At 37.0% G+C, this 23,014-nt stretch overlaps 1 protein-coding gene across 1 annotated transcript in view; it reads right to left on the bottom strand.

Moving 5' to 3' along the window:
- Positions 1–23,014, bottom strand: part of Lrr47 (Leucine-rich repeat 47) — a 39,482-nt gene extending 16,468 nt beyond the window's left edge. Inside the window, exons 1-5 of the mRNA XM_083119937.1 lie at positions 22,906–23,014; positions 19,653–19,841; positions 10,949–11,242; positions 6,390–6,629; positions 4,177–4,289 (exon numbers count right to left, since the gene is read on the bottom strand). Coding sequence (XP_082976063.1) covers positions 4,177–4,289; positions 6,390–6,629; positions 10,949–11,242; positions 19,653–19,823 — 818 coding nt within the window. The 5' untranslated portion in view covers positions 19,824–19,841; positions 22,906–23,014. The remainder of the gene's footprint in view (positions 1–4,176; positions 4,290–6,389; positions 6,630–10,948; positions 11,243–19,652; positions 19,842–22,905) is intronic.

The following is a 23,014-nucleotide window of genomic DNA, read 5'->3' as shown; positions in this document are numbered from 1 at the left end:
AAATATCTGCATACGTGTATGCGAGCTTTAGGATTTTTCTCTTTCTTCTTGGGGAATATCAGGGTTAACTGTGAGGAGGGAGGGGTCAAATTTCTGTTGACTTTCACTGATATGTTGTTTTACTGTGCTATTTTCATTACAAGCAAATGAAAATGCGACATCTTCACTGTTATTTTCCCAAATGGAAGTGACGTCATTTAAAATTTCACACGTCGATACTTCGCCTAACATCGTGTCAGTTTCCAAAGTGATTGTGCTTTCAGTAGGGTTGTGTATGTGAATGACAGGTGATTGAGGGTATACTGTAGCATTGGGAAGGACTACTGCATGCTGAGTCATAAGGGAAGCAGATGGGGTAAAAAGTACAGGCTTAGGAGTGTTAGGTGTCATAGTGGTAATTTTCAAATTGATATAAGTTTTTGATCGTGGATTTAAGTGAATTGTGTTTGAAAAGGGTAGCTTTCCCCCGTATACACATTTGCATTTTCAATTTGGTTGAATATGTCATGCGACACCTGGTGAGTTTTGTACTTTGACCTCAAAATACTGTAATTTGGAGTACGTCCTAAATGATGAAGCGTTACTGTATTGTCTTTTAACAACATCTCGCACCTCTGTGTTCGCAAAAAGTAATTTCCTAAAAGTGGAGGGACATTTGTTGAATCTATAATTCTAAACGGGTGCGAATATTTATACTTTCCAATTATGACAGGAAGTACTACAATTTCAGACACACTCAGTTTTGTTCCAGACACACCTTGGATTGTGGACTTTACATTGTAGGATTTTCTTTCAGAAGAGAGGAGGTGGGAGGGGTAAATTGATATTTGGGAACCCACGTCAATAAGTAAATCTATTTCTTTTCCTTGTATGCTACTGTGGATATAATACAAGCCATTTTTCTCAATGATAGGAACTTTGTCTATTCTACCATTATCTTCGATTTCGTTCCTGCAAGTCGAAGATGATTCTAGTTTAAACTATTATCTCTTTGTGGTTTGTAATAGCAGTTATCGCTCGAGTGATCATAGCGACCACGGAATGTACAGGCCGATGGATTTGTATCGTCGCGATTACCCATATTTCTATTCTGATCTCTACGTTGAAACCTATTATTACCCCTAAATTGGCCTCGAGAGTTCGACCTATAGTTTCCTCTTTGATGAGCCCTATAATTACCTCTGTAGGAAGGGGAGTTATTATTCCCCTTGTTTTGAACTCTATTACCTCTATCATGTGCGCTTTGATTAGCATTTTTCGCGAAATCCAGAACATTTGAGCAGAAAGAAAGCAGGGATGACGTATTTAACGCTTCTTCACGAGAGTGCAACGATATGTTTGCAAGCTGCGACGAAAGCTTATTTACATCGTCACCAGAGGCAGTATTGTGAGTGTGTTCTGCGCTGGCCACAGCTGGTGGCACCATGCAGTGGGGAATTTTGGAACTTGGTTGAGAAGCAGCGACAGGCTGTGGAGCGGATAACTGAGAGGAAAAATTGTGTCCTTGATAAACTGTCTGGGAGGGAATGACGGGAGCGGGAGTTGATTGCAGACTTTGGACTTGATGAGTGGGGTGTGGGGTGAGGAAGGTTGGATTCTGGTTATATGCTACAAATTGCTGAGGCGGGTTCGGCGGATTACTTGTTAGGGGGGAGTAAACCTGTGCATGAGAACAGCTGTGAAGTGGCATCTGGGTTAATGTCTGATGCAAGTTTGCTTGTGCTATGGCCTGATCAATTTCATACTTCTCCTCCATCATACGGGAATTAATCAATAACTGTTGGCGTTCGAAATTTTGTAGGTGGGCTATTAATTCCTCTGTTTTGGCAAAGTGCTTATTAGTTAAACAACCAATGTATTTAGCTCGCAGTCCCGTGATTATATAGGATAGAGTCTGTTCTTCAGTGACGTTCGGGAAATATTGCTGGACTAATGCCTTCTTAGCAATAACATAGGCGTGAATTGGTTCTGTAATTAGCTGCTTTCTCGCTAGAATGATTTGAACGGGTTCAGCAGAGAGATAAGAGCCTTTGAACAAAGTACTTAGTTCATTTTTGATGTGTGTATATGTCAGGTCTGCAAAGTTAGGTCGTTTCTGTATATCGTGAAAGTAAGTCAAAGTTGTGTCAGTTAAAAATAAAGGCAACATCTCTTTTCTCTTGGCTTCCGACCATCCTGCGGCGTGTGCTACATTTTGAAGCTTCAGGAAGAAGGGTTTGACTTCTTTGGGGTTATTTCCGCTAAAAGGCATCGGATATAATGCAATTGGGAATTTCTACAGTAACGTTATCAGGGCTATAAGTATTGATACCGATAATTGGTTTCGAGAGAGTTACTTCACGGGATGATGGACTTTGAGGGAGTCATGTTAATAATAATAATAATAAAAAATATACAAAACCACCTTTTGTAGTTACAAGAAAAGTATATCCTTTTCTACTTCTTCTGTCCAACATTTTGGATCTGTTTCCAGATCCTTCATCAGGAATTATGAGGGTAAAAAAAAAAGGAGAAGCAGGTTTGTGCTAAATGTAAAATTTACCTGTCCATGGTGTCCTGCATTTTACTCTTGTAAGTACAAAAACTTTTTTCCACATTTTTATGAAAACCAGTAAGTATGCAAACATTCAAGAAAGTGTTATGAAGGATTAATTTACCTCTTTGCATATAATACACAAGCCATTGGTTCTTACCTTATATATTCATTGCACAAAAAGAGCACAATTTTGCAGTTGAGTGATTACATAGCGTATTTATAGAAATACAAAAAATTGGTAAAATTATCAATAATTTCTTGATAAACTGATACGTCAATATGTCTGTATTATCCTGTTCCTTCCCTATTAGAAATACTGGCACATTAACACATTTATCTCTAGTAATATGTTATAAAACTCACATCATGATGATTTCTTATCTATGATATCCCACGGATTCTACAACTGAAGCCAAATAAAAAGTTGTTTATATTGCCATGGCACATCATCACCACAGTCACCAATTGTCCATACTATAGAATACAGAAAGATCTATACTGACATGGTGGTACACTTTTCACATCGTACACGTACAGTCATAGGCGATCGCTGCACAATGACCACCACTATACATGTATGGTAGTACGAGGGTCACTATTTATATTTTGAGCCTTGGCAACACTGATTGAAGTTAGGCGCGATTTGACGTTTGCACGGAATCGTCTGGCATTATTGACCATAACGTACTTCAAATGTTTTGTCAATAGCTTCATTTGTGTTGTTTATGTTGCAAGATCATCATGTGACATACTATGAGATTGAGGCAACCATAGGCATTAGTTCCACCAGCATATATAAAATATTACATGATCATTTAGCTGTGAGAAAGGTATGTTCTCGTTGGATTCCACACAATTTGACAAAAACTCAAAAAGACGCTCGCGTCAATTGGTGCAAACAAATGCTCAATAAATACAATCGTGGTGCTTCAAAAGACGTATATAAGATTGTAACAGATGACGAATCATGGATATATCCATATGAGCCGGAACATAAACAGCAGTCGACTGTATGGGTGTTTCAAGATGAACCCAATCCAACAAAAGTTGTTCGTGCTCGAAGCACATCGAAACAAATGGTCGCCTGTTTTTTCGGGAAAACTGGTCATGTGGCAACTGTGCCTTTAGAGGAACGTAGAATGGTCAACTCTGAATGGTACTCAACAATTTGTTTGCCAGAGGTCTTCGGTCAAATACGGAAAACAAACAAATGCCGTCGGATCATTCTTCATCAAGACAATGCCAGCTGTCACACATCTCGTCTAACAACCGACTTTATGAACAGTCAAAAAATCGAATTGATGGGTCATCTGCCGTACAGTCCTGATTTGGCACCCAATGACTTCTTCTTGTTCTCGAATGTCAAGAATAAATTGCGTGGACAACGATTTTCGTCGGCGGAAGATGCCGTTGATGCGTTCAAAAACCATATTATGGAGGTGTCAAGAAGATTGGAAAAACTGCTTTGACAAATGGTTCGAATGAATGCAAAAGTGTATTGACCATAAAGGAGAATACTTCGAAAAACAATAAAGCAGTTTTCAATGCCAAATTTCTGTTTTTTCATTGTTAGGCTCAAAATATAAATAGTGACCCTTGTAGTATAGTACGTATACTGAAATTATTGAATGAAGACTCACCTCAACTTTTTCAGGTGACCAATTCCGCCTGGCAGCTTACTGATGTTGTTGTGGGCTAGCTTCAAGTTCACCAGTGACTGCAACTTGTATATACATTTAGGGATCACTTCCACCTAGGGTAAAGAAATTTTGCATCACATTAAAATAAAATAGATATACATAAATTATTATATGATAGCATCTTGCCTGCCGAGATGTCTCATACAGCAACATCCATAGAAGACTTTTGTTTATAATATACACATTTTCATTTTTCTAGTTCCAGGGGTTTGTGCTGTAAATATATCAAAATTTTAAAAAGTTACACTCTCTCAGTCTTAGGAGTTGATTTTTGAAATTTCACGTAAGTAGTTCATTCATAGACACTCTAAATATGTGTTACGTCTCAAAACAACATGCACAAATGTCAAACATCAAAGCCTATGTTTTAATACAAAGAAATAAAAAAGCAAATACACAAAAATGTGCACATTGCTAATAACCATTCATTCTAATTAGCCTAAAGAAGTGGAAAAGCAACATAAAATAACAAAAACATTAAAATACACTTTGCATGTAACTGCAATCGTGTCTAGATAGTTAGTGGACTAGACCGAGACTTCAATGAATTGCAAAATGTTCTGACTATATGGAATAACCCAGGGTGTGAAAGAAAAAACAAAAAAGAATTACAGTATGTGAAAAACGGGATATACAGAACTATTATGAATATTGTACTTACGTTGCTCAGTACAGTAATAACAATGTTAATAAGGAAAAAATATATACAATAATTAACTTACATTTTAAAGAAGTCAAGTGTCTTCTGCTTCAGGATGTTGCATTGTTTCCGTTCATGAAATTAAATATTTTCTACATCCCTTCCAACAACAGTAGTTAGAAGAAGATAGATTAAGTTTTTGCCCACATATATATCTTCCAATCAAATGTAATTGCTTTTACATGCATAGCAGGATGACAAAATTTTATTTCCTGTGAAGTCCTTGTCATTCCACCCAAAATAAATCAAACATCAACCCTCTATGACAAACGGTTCTCACTCGGATATATCTTTTGCATATATCCTCATATTTGCATATAATAATAATAATTCTTTGACAAACCAACAATACTCACACTGCATTGAAATCCACGTATGTCATACCATCATATGTTAGGTAAAGGAGAAAGAAAACAAATGAAATATTGAGAGTTGTTCTGGAGATATTTTCTAAAGCGCTGGTGATCCTAAAAAAAACCAGCCACCAAATGAGGCTTACAGGAGCTTATTCCACATGGAACTTCACCAGTTGGTTCTAATGAGTTCTAAAGAATCCACATGAATGGACCACTTGAAGACACAAGACATTCCTAGACTAGCTCGTGAGCAAAGTCAAATGTTAAAAGGGAAAAAAGTAAGAACATGCACAAAACTACATGGTGGATTTGAGATTGGTATTTTGTTCCTATGCGTTCAGTTGTCACCTGAAAATGATTATCCCGGAGTCTGCTTCACTGTCTGTGTTATATGAATCTGTCGCCCTTTTTATTTTATTTATTTTTTGCCGATGGACTTATCCAGGTCATGCATATGCAGTGGCAAATTATGGCACGACTGGAAGGGACGGCACAGGCATGTGATTATGGATATTATTTTAGAAACAAACAATTTTATTACTTACGTGAAATTTAAAAGATTTCGTAATTCCGCGTTGCACAATTTAATGGTTCAATCCTATCAATTTCGAAGATCCACTGTCTTCATTCACAAAAGGGTACCACGGAATTACGAAATCTTTTAAATTTCACGTAAGTAATTTTAAACCGCGTTTACCGCAACCACCATGAAAACAATTTTATGTTAACAAATTTAAAATATGAAAAAAAAAATTCTTAGAAGCTAAAAAGCTACCTTATTGCCAGATTCTTATAAAAATATTAGAGAGCATTCAGATCAAAATGACATGTACAGCTTGCGGTGTCACTCCAGCATGAAAGGCTGCATTTATTTATGAACCTTTGTTACCAAGTGACAAGTGTTGCAGATACAGAAAGCACCATTTAACTTGCATAGTTCTGGAACCTATTATGCTCACTAACTGGATTGTTAGCTGTCCGTGGGAATGACATAAATAGCACGAGCCAATGACATTGGAGCATGTTGTTGGTCGGAAAAATCTTGTAGCTTGTCACTTCGATAAAGTTCCCTTAGTCAAATCCCTACAAGCACTTACTTCATTGTAACTCATATCCAGGAACTCCAGCGCGCAAATAGGATTTCTTCCAAGCCACTGCCAAGCAGCGAGTCCTCTTCTACCAAGCTCATTGTGGGAGACATTCAGTTCTTGTAGAGCATGCAGCAGGTTAAGGGCTGCTGGGATCTCTCTCAGCCTGTTGTAGCTCAAATCCAATGTTCGCAGACCGTTAAGGGCCAAGATCCGTGTATCAAATTTCTTGAGTTCAATGTTGGTTACCTGCGAGGCAGAATTTAATTACTCAAAACACAAATGAGACAAAACCAGAAGTAAGGAGTTACTTTTTTTGAGTGACAGTAACCAGAGACAGACTGAAAGCAAAATTTTGTCCTGGCATTTTTGTAAACTTAGCACACGTTGCAGTATGACAAAGAGAGAAAGAATAGTTATTTTCATTTTAGTTCTAAATTTGCTTTTTGTAAATCTAATGACAATAACAACTGAATGGCACGGACATGAGAAGCAATTCACAGGGGAGTCCATAAGGACCATCAGAAAGCAGTTTAAGGACCATCTGGACAATACGCAACAAGGTAGACCACAAACAGGAATAAATGAACATGCACTGATTCAAGAGCACACAATTAAAACATAAAAGTTCTAAAATCGAAAGAGATGACAGAAATAAGAAAATTGTTGTAGCTCAAGTTATTGTCACTTGCAAGCAACAGAAGACAAATAGAAATGATGGAGATATTAAAAATGAATAGATAAGCATTACTAGAGGCACATCTTTTTGGTAAATAAACAAGCAAAATTTCGGTACAAAAACACTCAATTTCGGATTCAAAAGTGGCAAATAAAATAAAATTTTGCTGTTATAGCGATGAAAAAGCAGTATATAAATTACATTTTGGATTTAAAATTGTGAATATAATCCTAAATTTAATTTAAAAACTGCACTTACTACACAAAATAAACATATCCCTTCTAATAACACATTTACGTTGTTACCAGAATATTAAGTTTATTCCTGTATAAAGGGGTCCATTTTTGCTTCAGCATTATTTACAGCAGAATTAATCAATTTTCCTTGAATTGCATAACTCACAGGATACTTCAGACTTCAGAAAGTGTCGCGTCTGTAAATAAACTCTAAATTTCGTATCTAAGTCTCTATTTTGCATTTTGCAATTCATTTTGCCTATTTCGTGACAAAACAGGGTAGGAAAATGCACCTCACACTTTTCAGAAACATGAAAAATTAACATTACAATGTGTTATTTCACATTTCATGTTTTCATCAAAAACAAAATACGCATGCCTCTAAGCATTACTAAAGATAATATAAGACCTTCTTTCATTTTCATTCTATAAAACTGATTTTATGTTCTCGGATTTTACATTTTGCATTGATCTTGATGGTACAAACATAGCAAAATGGTATAAAATTTTCCCCAATTTTACATTTTCAAGCATGCAAATTTTTTTTTCATCTTGATCCCCTGAGAAACGTAAAATCGAGGTTCCACTGTATTCACTTGTTGTTACGGATTATTGTAGGTGACATTGCAGTTAATTTTCTTTTTACTTAAAATGTGGTAGAAAATTCAGATGTATGGCTTACGTAGGTACACACATAATCATTTATCTTGTGTAGCTCTGATCCATTACCTTCATTCACTGGCTTGTGAGATGTCTGTAGGAATGACAGAGAGCGAGAGTCAATGTCATGGTGTATATTGTTGGTAATAAAAAAGAAAACATAGCACGACTACGATTTGCATACAGGGTGAAAAATTTTTGAGAAAGTGTTCTGGTTTGCAAGTTTGATTGAGCTGATTGCCTTGTTGGAGACTGGAGAGAAGGAGGATGGAAATTCCTCGTAACATGTCTTTCAATTGGAGAACACTTTGAGGTCAACACTTCCCTGAACAAGAAGAAAAGCATATTATATGTGCACGATGTTTACATTTTTATGAAATCTTATACTGATTGTTGACAGTGTTGTAAATATGTGGAAGAAACATTCTTATAGTCAATCACAAATCACGGATGCAGATCAAATTTCCTTCTTATTTTGAAATGCTTAATTATTAGACGAATTGGTTGTCATGAAATGCAGTAATAAAGCTTCCACAACAAAAGTGTACAACTGGTAGTGGAATTCACTAAAAGTTATTTTCACAATTCTTACCCTTCCAAGTCCAGGTGTGCGACTTATTTGAAGGTACAAGGTACTCGTGTACTGATGGTAACTCTTGAGAAAAACACAAGTGAATTTTCTATTTCAAAGGAGGGAACTCCTGAAAAATGCCCTCTTCCACCCACTTACATTCGGAGGTATGTGCTATTGTCCTGGTGCCTTAAATTAAACCGGAACGTCAGTTACGCGAAATATTTACCAGATTCCTCCATTTATCCTTGTAATTTCCATTTTTTTACATGATGGTATGATTTAATATAATACCAGAAAAAGGACCAATGATTATTCGGAGACCAGAATAATCATTGGTTTGCACACAATAGTGTTAGTTAGGTTTCCCCAATGGCACAGTGGTAGTGTCGTCACCTTGTAATCAAGGGGTCCCGGGTTCGGTACCTGGTAGAGGCACATAGTGGTTCGGATCCCACTTTAAACTGTAGGTCTTAGCCTTACTGTGCATAAAGTGGACTTAAAACACCAACTCAATCAATAAATCAAAAATAGTGTTAGTAGGGTTAAAATGTTATTGTGTTAGATCTACGATTATTGATTTTAAGATCTTAAAGAGAACAGGCTAGTAATACTAGTGTAAAGTGTATGAAATGGGATAAAAGAGTTAATAGGTTAGGAATTTAAAGTTGACAAAGTTACTAATTGAGAGTGGTAGGAAGTTTAAAAGCCTCTATTTGTTGTTAATTATTGATTGATTGATTTGGTGTTTTAAGTCCACTTTATGCACAGTAAGGCTAATTGGGACTGGACCTAAAGTTTATAGTGGGATCCGAACCACTATGTGCCTCCACCGGGTATTGGACCCCTTGATTACAAGATGACGACCCTACCACTGCGCCATCGGGGAGGCCCTTGTTGTTAATTATTATCTGTTAAAAGTTCTTATCACCATGAATTAGTAAAGGTCTAGTAAGAAGTGTGGAAATTAGTAATTCGAGATCAGTGGCGTGCGGTGCTAAATCAGGCAGGGGAACAGGTGACCTGCACTTGCCCCCTCCCCTCCCATACCTGTCGTAATATAATACAGTAAACCAAGTAAAATTCAACCCTTGTTGAAATGAACCAAATAAACATACGAAACATATGTTAAAAATTTTCAGAAGTGACATACATGAAGCATGTTAAAATTATGAAAATACCAATGTTAAAGCAAATATGATATAATGTAAACAAAACATTAAAAACAAAATTGTTGATGAGCAACAAAGGAAAAATTAATAAAAGCAATTTATGATTGATCAGAAAAAAAAATGTTTTGTCGAAACCGATTTCATCTCTCCATTTGTAGATTAAGTTGACATTTTCTTTTCTAGAGTTGAGCATTGTAATTCAAACGTCCTTAATGCAATAATGGCAATCAGATGGCCGAGTTTTTTCATGACGTCCGCTAGATTTTATAAATTGTGACAAAATCCGAACTGTTCCAAACTCCCTCTCGGGAACAAACAAGGTCAACCAAATTTGCTACTGGATGAGTATCCAGTTAATCATTTTACAGAGTTGTAGTAACTTGTTTGAAAATGCCTTGTGTACGATTTGGTTTTAGTTTCTAATTAGGTTAGGATAGGTGTATGTCTGCTGTCTTTTCTGTAAAGTTCAATGTACTAAAAGCTTTCGTCTTCAGCCGGTCGATCATACAACATTCGCTTTCTTGTCCTGTGCTGCGCTTGTCTTGCTGGTGGAACAGGTGGATGCGAGCTGTTCCCTCGGAAGCTATTTCGCAGCGTTTAGCCAAGGCATTTAGCAGACGCTTAGACTCTAGAAGATTTTTCCAGTTTGTTATGACTATCAGACGCAATTTTGCAATGAGATTAGGAAACTATAGACTTACTACACTCCAAACTATCACTACGATGCAATTAAGCTTTAGCACATAGCAAAAACTCGAAGGAAAACGAATTTGCTATGTCTCTCGTAGGGAACAGCTTGAGAGTTCAGCTTCCGCGATGGGAAGTGGCTCCATGAGGATCGTTTACCTTCGCGCGTGGTCGGAAATACTCGGCTTCAGAGGAGAGGGTGGGACGACGAGGGTAGGTGAAGTAAACAAACTTCCAGTCAGGGTGAAAGTTTTTCTTCGGCGTGTTGATTTCGGAAGAAAGAAGTGTTCTTATTATGTTATTATAGATAATTTAAATAGCGTAAAAGGGCGATAAGTAGAAGGGAACAGCCTGAACAAGTGAAATTGTGTTGAAAAGTTTGGTCACTACAAAGGAAAGGTATAGTCTTAATTAGTGTTATGTTTGTTTTGTTGAATAATAAAAAAAGAGAGAGAGAGCCACAAACAAGTAAATGTATTTCTAGCAATCGCAAGGCACCCCTACCTCCTCTCACTAAGACCATCATCAGGACAAACTACAAACTTAAGTCAACCTAAACTTACCTGAAGCAACTGAAGTGTCCTCGGGAATCCTTCAAGAGTGGGATAATCTCCCTTTGTGTTAACAATGAGCTTTGTTTTGGGCTGAACAATTTTGGACTGGTGGTCTGGACTGAGCACAGGCAAGGATTTCATTGGTGCATTCGTGGTAAGAGCAGTCTTGATTAAAACTAAGAAGCTCTTCAACTGCAGAGGATCAGCCTTTATGCACAGGTCATGTGGAGGGTGGTGGAAGCGGATGGTGGCTTTGCCTTCCTTCAGGAACTTCGTAAACACTTGAGCTATGTTGCTCCTCACCTATGAAGAAAATACAATGGAAATAAGAACATAATTAAAGGCTTTTCAAAAGTGTAGTTTTTTCTTTTCTTTCAATTTTGTAGGCTGGATTTTTAAGTAGCCATAACATGCAAAATATGTAGAAAAAACACTGAAAAATGTAAAAGATACATAAGTTTATTAAAATAGATAATATTTTTCACAGTCAGCCCTTTCCTTCATTCTGACGCTATTTCTTTTAGGTTTTCAAGTGAATTACTTGGAATTTCCATACTGAACTGATAATCTACACTCACTGATCACAGAATCTACAGGGCTCTAGCAAATGCATGGCACACCCTACCCTCTTCTCAGGGTTACTGAAATGCAAAAGTAGTGAAAAACTAAATACACACAGAGCCTTGATTTCTGCTGTAATTTACATGGCTTCAAATAAGATGAAGTGAAAGTAAGGTAATGGGCTTGCCACAATGTAAAAAATTGTGGAATCTTGGGAGAAATATTTTGAAAGTTTGTCCCACAAATATATTTGTAATACTCAATGAATAGAGAAATGTCACAAATACTGCATCTTATGTAAAAATATGTACTCTATATGTAAAATGTGTAATATAACTCAAAATACATGGTAATTCGGTATAATTAAATGTCAGATGGGATAAATCACAAACTCCAGGATTTTCCCCCTATTATACATTTATTTATGAATGCAAATAGTTAAGTATGTGAGAGAAGACTAGTTATATGGTTCTCAGAGCAAGATGATACTCCTGAAATACTGCACAGCAGGTGGCATTTGATTGATTGATTGATTTGGTGTTTTAAGTCCACTTTATGCACAGTGAGGCTAATCGGGACTGCACCTACAGTTTAAAGTGGGATCCGAACCACTATGTGCTTCCACCGGGTATCAAACCCAGGACCCCTTGATTACAAGGCAACACCGCTACCACTGCGCCATCGAGGAGGCCCCACTGCAGGTGGCATCTGACCTTGCAGCACCCACTGGAACTGTTGTATCCAGATTCACAGTGTACAGGAGGCTTTGACTAAGAGGATTATATTACAGGCGACCAGCTGTCTGTGTCCCTTTGACACGACCCCAGTAAAGAAGATGCCTGCAGTGGTGCCATCAGCATGTAAACTGAACGGATGAACAGTGGGCCAATGTTCTCTTCGGTGATGAGTCAAGATTTGGTCTCCACTCGGATTCACATCTGGAGAGAACCAGGAACATGATTTTTACCTGAGAATATTGTGAAAAGAGACCAATATGGAGGATGTTCCATCATGGTGTGGACAGGTATTATGGCAACCGAAAAAACAGCTCTGTATGAAGTGGCATGGCAAAACCAGCAAGGTTAAGTGCTATCAGGTAGCAAGATGATATCTCGGCTACATATGTTCGGTTGTTTCGAGGTGCTGTCAGCGAAGAGTTTGTCTTCATGGATGATAATACTCGTCTTCATAGAACAAGGCTGATGAATGACTTCCTGGCAGGTGAAGATAATGTGCATATGGAGTGGCCTGCTCCTCACCAGACTTAAATCCAATAGAACATGGGATTTTCTAGGACAACGCATTGCAGCATGCCAGCATCAACCAATCACTCGCCAGGAATTACACAATGCTATACAGGAGGAATGGGCATTATTGCCACAAAATGACATCTGTGTCCATATTTGCAGCATGCCACGTCGTTGTCAGTCACACACTATATTGAATGGACATAACCAGTTTGGGCAGTGGTTCAAAATCAGGACTATCTCACCATATCATAGTATTCGCCCACACAATACATGCGACCTGCCTTGGAAAAAGTTCCACGCACCAAGGAAATGAATTTTCTTGAACACAACATGATTCCACTCAACTACAGAACAGATTACTTAGCGCTGGCCTTTGTCTCTCTGGTTATTTTTAGGGTCGGTCATAAGCATAAACAATACCCAGGCAACCAACAAACTTCCCAAATTCCCCTTAACCCTGCATCTACCAGGTTGCTTAAAGAGGTCAGTGGCCTCTTCTTTTCCTACTCGTCTGCAAGATATATTCTTGGTCCAGAGAAGTAATTTCCCTGTCATAAACAACCCTCTTCCCCTTTCTTATAATTGTTTGGCTGCAAAACTCCACGTTCCACTCTGGGAACAAGGTGTTCGCAACATTGACTGTTTCCTTGCTAGAAGCCTGCCATTCTCATCCCATCTTGCATGGTTTGCTACGTTTTGCAAAAGCGAGCAAGATTGCCAACTTGTAAGAAAAAAGTGTGCCAACTCATGAAATGTCATCTTCTTATTGAAATGAACAATTTTATACACCATTCTCCCGATCTATTTTTCTGTTCTTCTGAGCCTAGGTTTCGAAGGTAGCTTAGAATACATGCCTCTGGATTTGGTTCTTTGTTTGTACCATTGACTTAACATGTGCATCCACACAAAAGTGTTTCTCCCTCCCCTAAGTCCTGTGGGTAGAAGTGGTGTTTCTTTTGTTCTGGTTTATAAGGTATATGCTCTGTGCAATAAATCAATGCCCATGTGTGTTTCCTGCACATGTGTATGTGTTGCTTCAATTTTGCATATTTGTCTCAAAAACACATGAGGTAAAGAGGTGGAAATTTGAACATGTGTGAGCAGCGTGAAAGGATATTTCTACTGAAAGTTTGTACACTTATCCAAGAGATATCTGAGAACCCTGAAATATTTCTAAGTCACAAAATCGTTAATGTGGCAACACAGTACTTGAGCACCAGCAGAGAGGAGCCAATTTCATCCCACAAATATTCTCTAACATTATTCCTCATACTTAAGTTTTATGTTATGTTCTCTAATAATATATTGGGTGAATATGGTTTGTCTTCATGTGATAATCAAGAATGTAAGTTCTACACCACTGTGTTTCTCATCTAATAAAGGGATCAGTAATAAAGTTGGTTACTCTTTGTTCAAGAACTATGTTCCCATATGAACGATATTTTGCAGTCAGTTGAATTTTGTAGAGGTGCACAATATTTTATATCCAAATATTAACTCTTAAATTAAAAAAAAAAAAAAAACCTCTCTTGGACATCACATCTGCTGGTCTCCCTGGTTGAACACATTTATCACAGAATAGGAAAAACATAAAATAATTAAATAAATATATGTAGCACTTTTGGAAGAACATTACTACAACTACGAATAGGGAACTGGAACAAATAAAAGTTTGTAAATACAGCACTGAGAGTTTAGTGTCAATACTTGCCGTCTTCTGTTTGGCCTGTGCAGGCTAAGAGATAACTGCACAAATTTTTCATTTTGTATCAGAATAAAAAAAATATGCATCCTTTAACCTTTAACAGAGACTATATAGCTCCCTAAAGGTAGAGTTTTTCAAGTGTGCAGTGGTGCATAAAAAATTCATGGAAGGAACTATTTCCTTCCACAGAAAGTTGGGGTTGGTTTTGTTTTTGGTATTACTTTCCCAACAAACTCAATTGAAAGAAGAAGAAAATTTAAATTTTACACATAAATTTGTATTTGGACGGGCTCTGTGGAAATCAACAGATGTGAATACAAAAATTCTAAAATGAAGTAGTGTTAGGATCCTACAATCATGTGAAATTTTCTTGAAAATCGTTCAATAGTTAATAAAAAAGGTATTATGCAAAAAACAGAAGGACTGATTGTGATAATTATTTTAGTTCACAAGTACAAGTAAATATTATTGTAGGACCTGTAAAGATAGGTCATACAATCCCAAACCATATTTCTTTTTCAGAAAAGTTTCTGTCCCATTACTAGAATTAATAGGCTACTTACAAAAAGTTGGCAAAACTAATTTTTGATAGTTTATATTGCATTTAACCTTTAGTGGATGCCTGGAATAAATGTTTTTACACAGAGTGTATTGCACTCTGGACTGCTGCGATACATCTCTTCCCAGCACCATTTCTTCAAACCTACACATGATATTTCAGCTCTGTCTTGTTCATTACATACGAATGCATGACATACTCGAATTACAAAACAATATGTAGACTATTACTACAAACTGAGTTTCAAAATGTCTTCCTGTTTCCCAAACAGTATTATGTGATAAACCTTAGAAAATGGGGTATTAATCTTTAACCACAGTTTTTTGCTGATATATTTAACTTTTACATTTTACATGTAACAATGAGAACAAAAGAACAAGTTTACAATGTGTGACGATTAGGCATCAAAATTTACCAAAAACTACAACTTTTGAAAATGTTGTGTATATATTAGGGATGGGCCGATATGGGCCGCGGTGGCTCAGTCGGTAACGCGTCTGACTACCATGCTCAAGGTCCCGGGTTCGATCTCCGGCCGGTTCAATTCCGGGAACTTTTCTAACGTTGGAAGCGGCCCCGGCGCCCACCCAGTGTCGAATAACATGGGTACCTGGGGGAAACCCTGGGGGGTAAAGGCGGTCAGGGGCATGATGCTGATCACATCACCCCCACTCACGACCGGATCAAGAAAGTGTGGGGCGTTACCCCCCCACCCCCTATACGCCTTCATGGCGTGGTGCTATGCACAGGGGAACACTTTACCTTTTTCTTTTTACCGATATGAAATTTTGGCCGATACCGATAAAGTACCAATATAAAATTTATCAATATCGATAACCGATATTCTACCGATCCGATATAAAATTAGAAATGGTCTTTGAAGAACCTGAAAGGTTCATTGACCTCCTTAATAAATGTGTATTTCGAGGTGACTGCAGTGAAAGAGAAGTTGCATATTTAGACATTACTTTTTTGGAAAGTAGGGCATGGAGATTATCCATAAAAATTATAACAAAATGGCAAAATTTTGCACTAAATTAACAGATACTTATCGATATATCGGATCGGTAAAATAATCGGTAATTTTACCGATAAACCAATATGCCTATATTGGCCGATACCGATAGAGTACCGATTAATCGGTCCCATCCCTAGTGTATATATACAGTATTTTTTTTCCTCAAAAATTGGGGGACAAGCATTACATGTCCTCAAAGAGTAGTTTTTTCCCCACAAAGTATCAGCATATTTTCAACGAAACTTTGCATGGTTCAATGTATGTAGGAATGTACCACTGCTATATACTACATTTCTTCATTTACTTTGGTCTATTTTGGTATCCATAGGGGGATACCGAATACAATTTCATTTGTAAAATTTCAATTTTCTTCTTCTCCCTTTAACTTTAATTACTGGGAGGTACAGTGTATAAATTTCACCTTCACTAAAAGTGCTGTCATTCCGAAAAAAGCAGAACAAAACAAAGTTCATCTCTATACAACAATTAGTTCTCAAGCTATACTGAGGCAAGTTCAAAAAGCACATGCTTGAAAAGTACCATCCAGAGACAGTAGACATGTGCATGAGGCTCCGTCTGCTAAAGGTTAAATTATTTTTTTTACAATAAACCATGGGTCAATTTTAAACTACACCTACTGGGCAATTCCATAAAACTCAAAACAAAATGTCAAATATGTGTAAGTTAGTCGTATTACATACCAAAATGTAAGTTAATATCTATATTTTTTTGTGCCAAGTGATATTTTGCATGAGAAAAATCATTGTATTGATTTTATGTGTTTTAATGTAATCACATAAATATTGTTGTAAAGTGATTAGAAAATTATAACAATATCCCCTTCATTTTATTATATTAGGTTTATATATATAAAATATAAAGAAAATGGCTCCAGTTAAAGTGCATGCAAGGAAGTATCGTCAAAATCAATCCAAAGACAAAAAGGTAGATGCTAGAGAAAAAGACAGAATAAGGACAAGGAAGTCACATGCCAGAACGTCTCGAGTTCAACGTAAAGAAGAATCCAAAAAGTCAGCTGCAAGAGTGAAAAAGCAGCGCATGTTAAAGAAGAAGCATGCTCTATTGGATGCTCCATCAAGTAAAGTGTACAAATCCCCTCAGTCACAAGGGAAAGCATTAGCCAAAGTGAAAAAATCATTACCAAAGAGTCCTAGCAAGCAGAAAGCAGTTCTAGAAAAATTAGTTCAAACACATGGAGTTCCAATAAAGCAGAAGTCAACACATGGAAAGGCTGTAAGTGAAGAAGCAAAGAGTATAGTCATAAATTTTTATGAACGTGATGATATATCCAACCAGGCAACAGGTAGGAAAGACACGGTTGTTACTAGAACTGGTCCGCACAGGGAAAAACAAAAAAAATAAGTATATGAACATGATTTTAAATGAAGTCTACGAATTGTTCCAATTGGAACATCCCAATATCAAAATTGGTTTCTCTGCTTTTGCTGCACTCAGACCACAACATGTTCTTCTTTCGTCCAACCTTTTTATGCATTTGCCATGCTAACATTGACTTCTAGCATCAGCAAGCTTATTGCAGATTTTCCAGGGAAAAGCAAACTGCTTGTGAAATCACTGTATGTGGTTCAAGTAACAGGGCATGTATGTTGGGCACATGTCCAACATGTAGTAATATTTTAAAAAATTGAACATCTTCTTGAAGCACTACCACACACTTTAGATGAAGATCTGAATAGGTTAATGATGAATCCAAATGAGTTGTTAAAGCAGTGCATGAAAGTTCAACTGAAGATGCTCTGCAAACTTTAAAGAATAAACTACAACATTTTCTTCTTCATTGTTTTATGAAAGGGAAACAAAGGAGTTATTCTGAAAAGGCTAAAAGTGAATTGGTTTCAGATAATGTGTGTGTTCTCCAGGTTGACTTCAGTGAAAATTTTAGTGTTGTTCATCAAGATGAGGTACAAAGTGCACATTGGGGAGGTGACCAAATAACAATTTACACTGCACGTGTTATTTCAGATAACATGCAACATGATACATTTGCAGTTCGTGCAAATAGTTTGAAGATCTAAAATTAAAATTCTCTCAGCTTAAAGTAGTAATTAAAACATACGTTAATAAAGATTATACATTTCCTAAAGCTGTTTTATTAAAATCAGGAAATTTTTTCAGATGGTGCAAGTCAGAACTTCAAAGAGCGCTAAACATTAGCCAACATAACCTTTAGCAAAGAGGACTGTGGTCTTGTTTTAAATTGGCATTTTTTTTCTGTACATCACTGGAAAAGGAGCAGTTCATGGTGTGGGTGGAATGTTAAAGCATCATTTGTGGCAGAAAGTGAAGGTTAGGCAAGCTCATGTTAATGATTTTATATCATTCCTTCAATGTGCTCAGTCAATAACCAGAAAAGTTAATGTCATGTATGTTTCCACAGAGGAGGTAACAAATAATCATGAAAATTTGGAACAAAGGTGGACTGGAATTAAAGCCATTCCTAACACACATGAAGTTCATTGTGTCCGCACTGTTGGTCGGAATGTGATGGAAATAGGTTTGTTGTCTGAAGATAGTGGCACAATGTTTCATTTCACATTACCTGAAGATAAAGCTCCAAAGAAAGAACCAACAAATATAGTGACGAGGATCAATCAACCCAATGACAGGACTTCATGTTTCTTTGGACAGTGGATTGTTGTTCAGGTTGAATCTGAATGTGGGTATTCACATTAGTTCATTGGATAAGTTGTCAGTAAACAACATGAAAAGAGTGTGATTGAGAAGTTCCTTAAGAGGGTAGGAAAGCAGTTTGTTTGGCCAGAAAAAGATGATGTTAGTGAAATTGATATTTCACAGGTAGAATTGGCATTAAATGAGCCTGATACCAAGCTTCGAGAAAAAATAACTTTCAAAGACATTAAACCAGAAGCTTTTGACTGAGATGTGTCACATCTTTCATTTTCACTTTAATTATTCCCAAAGTGTTGGTATGAAACCATTTTACTCGCTCATGCTTGTATGTTTTTTCCAATTTTTGTGGTATAAACAGAAAAGTTACGTCTGTAACACAAAGGTGTTACATCCAAAACATTTTAATGGCAGTGTAATAACAAATTTACAACAATGAAGTACTTTTACCATTAACTTCATAAAAGTTCAATCTTTAATCATTGTCTGTATGTGAGAAGTTCCTATATTCAATTCCTAATCTCACAGAAATATTACAATTACAACATGAAGGTGTATTTTCTATTATTTTCTGAGTTACGTCTGTAGAAGAACATTTTATCATCTGTGTGTAAAGAATAATTACAACTTATATTTCATAAAGATGACAGTGTAAACTGTGTGCAAATATTAAATATTTGAGACAAAATCAAAGCTTTTATTTCATTAGTTTAGAAAATACACCACCTCAAACTTTGAAATTGTTACATACGTAACTATGGAATTGCCCTACTGCAAATGTAGGTTAATAGCAACTTTCCATTCACTCTGATTTATTGTAGGGGCAACAGGAGCTCCCTGAAAAGGAACATCTTAAGAAAATTACACTTTTCTTACCAAACTTCAAATGATGAGAAGATGGAAAGTTGAAAGATCAGGTACATATAATTTGATTTTTCTTACATTATTACCTTATATTTTGTTGGTTGTTTATTCTTCATGTTACTAAGAAACACAAACAGCTCATCTGAACCAAGGCACTTAGCAAGGTTTAACGATGATTTGCAACTTCGAGCTGATGACACTAAACTGTGTTCAGATAAAAGTCTATTGCACACTTCCACATTACATGGCAGCTTCATGGTGGTCTACAGCTGCTTCTGAAATGAAAGAAAATTAAAAATTAACATTTGCATTTCTTAGAAATAAACCATGGATGTTTCAGTTCTACACCTGAGCGGTTCAGGAGTAAAAGTTGATAATCCACAGTCCATTCAAAATTGAGTTAACATTGGATTCAGTTGCTGCACTGTCTAAAGTTGATGTACAATAGTGAATGAAGTTCCTTCAGTAGCTGCTAATAGCCAGAAACACACGGGAACTTCTGGGTAACCTAGATGTCTGGCAATGTCCATGTATAAAGTAATAAAGCAGCTCTGGAGCTCATCCAGCCTCTAACCAGGGGTAGACAAAAACATAACAATTCTCGTGCCAGCTCATTTTTCCCGAATGCGGGCAAAGAAATCCATGAATCCGATAAGATAAGCTACAAAATTTGATCTTAAAACATTTATAATTGAGTGGCTTGGGAGTAAAACTTGATAACCCACAAAAGTATGAAACCTGCAAGTGAAAGTTCATCCACTGTATTGTTGATTATGGGTAGGCTTACCATAAGTGTGGAATTAGCCTGGAGAGTCCTGTTTGGGGTGATGTCCATGATTGCAAAATGTCCGGGGTTTTGAGAATCTGAACATGAAAATAGCAACCGGTATTGAATATTCACCACCAGAATTTATGACAAGGTAATTCAAAACCAACAGGTTCAAGTTCTGAAGAAGTACCAGATACTATTGAAGAGAAGTGGCAAGCAATTTTTAAGGGGTTTCAAAAGACTGTATTTCATGTGACAACGTTTTTAAAATGGTTGAGTTTGCTATGTCTTTGCCTGGAACATCTGCTCCAGTTGAGAGAGTATTTTCAATTATGGGGAATATTTGGTCTGCAGAAAGAGGTAGACTTCCAGTATATCCACTGTTAAACATCTGCTGAATGTTAAAATTAATTCAGAACTTTCATGTTATGAATTTTATGATGTTATTAAAATAAAGAAACCATTTCTGAAAAAGTCATGTCTAGTGAAAAGTACAACTGAGTCAACTAACAGATAATGCTACCTAGGACAGAGAGGTTTCCTGAACATCAGAAAATGTATTATTCAATTAAACATTTCAAAATTAAGATTGATTTTAGAAAATATTGTTAATATTTTTGGAGCAAATTTACAATACCGGATCCCTCCCCGATTTTTGTAATATTTCGCATACTCACTAAATGAGGTCTCCTAATAACGAATTTGAAGTTAAAATTTGGGGGTCACGTGTAGAAATTGCAAAATAAGCTAAATTGAGTGGTCCGTGATCGTAACAGACATGCACGATTACTCATTATTTACCGGATAATGTTGTGTTTCCAATACTTAAAAAAAGAAATATACATTCCTGACATTACTACGACCCTAAATTTTAACTATGCTTGCCTAACCTAACCTTAACATGAATGGTTCATGGGGTTATCCGTGAATAGTTTGTGGGGCTACCAGTGCATGGTTTTACGACCCCAAATTTTAACTATGTTTGCCTAACCTAACTTAACCTTACCGAGAATGGTCAGTGGGGCTATCCGTGAATGGTTTTGCACTAATTGTGATAACGAAACGATAAAAAAATCTTAATTTCGTAGCACTTTAAGGGCAAACGTTCTTCATCGGAGACACTATTTTCGTATCCTGAAATTTTACGATCGATGCATTGTTGCCAAACTTACCTGTAATCAACAACTTTTTTACTGTATGAAATCAACAGTGTAGCAATGCTGTAGACAGCGTAACTAATTGCAAACGTCAATTGTTCATATCAACAAATATGGTTCCAATACTTTTATACAGAGAATCATTGCGAGAATAGAAAAGCTTATTTTACAACTTCTACACGTTAATGAACAATTTCTACACCTCACCCCAGCATGTTAACCTCAGATAAATCATCGCTACTAATTACACAGGTGTGAGTATAAGCAGTAGCATAGAAATTACAGAAGGGTCCGGTATTGTAAATTCTTGCCATATTTTTCCTTGTACAATTTATGGTTTAATGTTCCAATAAAATGTTAAGGCTTTTAAGTAATTTCAATTTATTTTTGTAAAAAAACCTGAAATTCAGCAGTAACGAGTTGATCGCAAATATGTTCTGGGTTGGACCCAAAAAAATATGGTAAGCCTAATTATGGGTGGAAGGAGAGTGTAAGCACAGTAGAGATTCATAGGTGTTTGGTAGCAGTGTGCGGAGAGCATGCACCGCCATGAAAAACCGTGTACAACTAGGTGGATGGCTGGAAACAGGGGAACCAGTTCCGGAAGAAAAGTGATGATGCCAGCCACCATCTCGCGAGTGGAGCGACTTATTCTGGGGAACAGGTGCATAACGGTCTCGGAAATGGAGACTTGCTAGGGTCACCCTGCATCACATTGTGCACGAACACCTTAAAATGGGGAAGGTGTCAGCCAGGTGGGTCCCAAGTTCTGAATGCAGCACAGACACGTGAGGACGTGTCGCGAACTCCTGCAATGCCACAACCAGGATCCAGAAGGCTTCATGTTCAAACATGTGACCGGTGATGAGACTTGACTCCATTACCATGAAGCGGAGATCAAAGCTCAATCCATGTAGTGGAAGCATAATGGTAGCCCCCCCCCCCCTTCCTAAGCTGTCTGGACATGGGTGAGACACACTCCAACAAGGTGGTTCTTGGAGGGTTTGGAGAAGTTGCCACACAGCTGGTGCAAGTGTATAGAGCTGAAGGGAGACTACATTTTGAAGGTGGATATGTCTACCGAGGTGTAAATATTCTGTGCGAGCGCAAGAAAAGTGTAAATCAATATGGAACGAATCTCGTATAACACACTTATATTTGCAAGTCTTGTATTGTCAAGGTAATATCTGAAAAAGTTAAAGAAATTTTTCTTGTGCATGTAAGAATACTACCCTACTGCAATGTCAAGATTCATTTTGGGACTCCCATGGGCAGGGGGTGTCCATTCACCCCTATTTCGTTCATCAAAATCCCCCAAAACCGTTCATTATAACTCATCCACCCCCAAATAGTTTCTGTAAATACGCAGTAATCGATTTTGACTTGAATGCAATAGACGACATGTTGACTTACCGCTTGTACTTTTTTTTAACATGTAAACACCTACAAACGGTTAGAAACTTCAATCGACACGAAGCAAAACTTAACACTGAATCAAAGTGGAGCGCGATCCAACACAGAT

The sequence above is a fragment of the Lepisma saccharinum genome, chromosome 3, assembly GCF_977018435.1.
Source record: "Lepisma saccharinum chromosome 3, izLepSacc3.1, whole genome shotgun sequence".
Taxonomy (NCBI): domain Eukaryota; kingdom Metazoa; phylum Arthropoda; class Insecta; order Zygentoma; family Lepismatidae; genus Lepisma; species Lepisma saccharinum.
The sequence above is the reverse complement of the archived record's forward strand: the minus strand, read 5'-3'. Positions and strand labels throughout refer to the sequence as shown.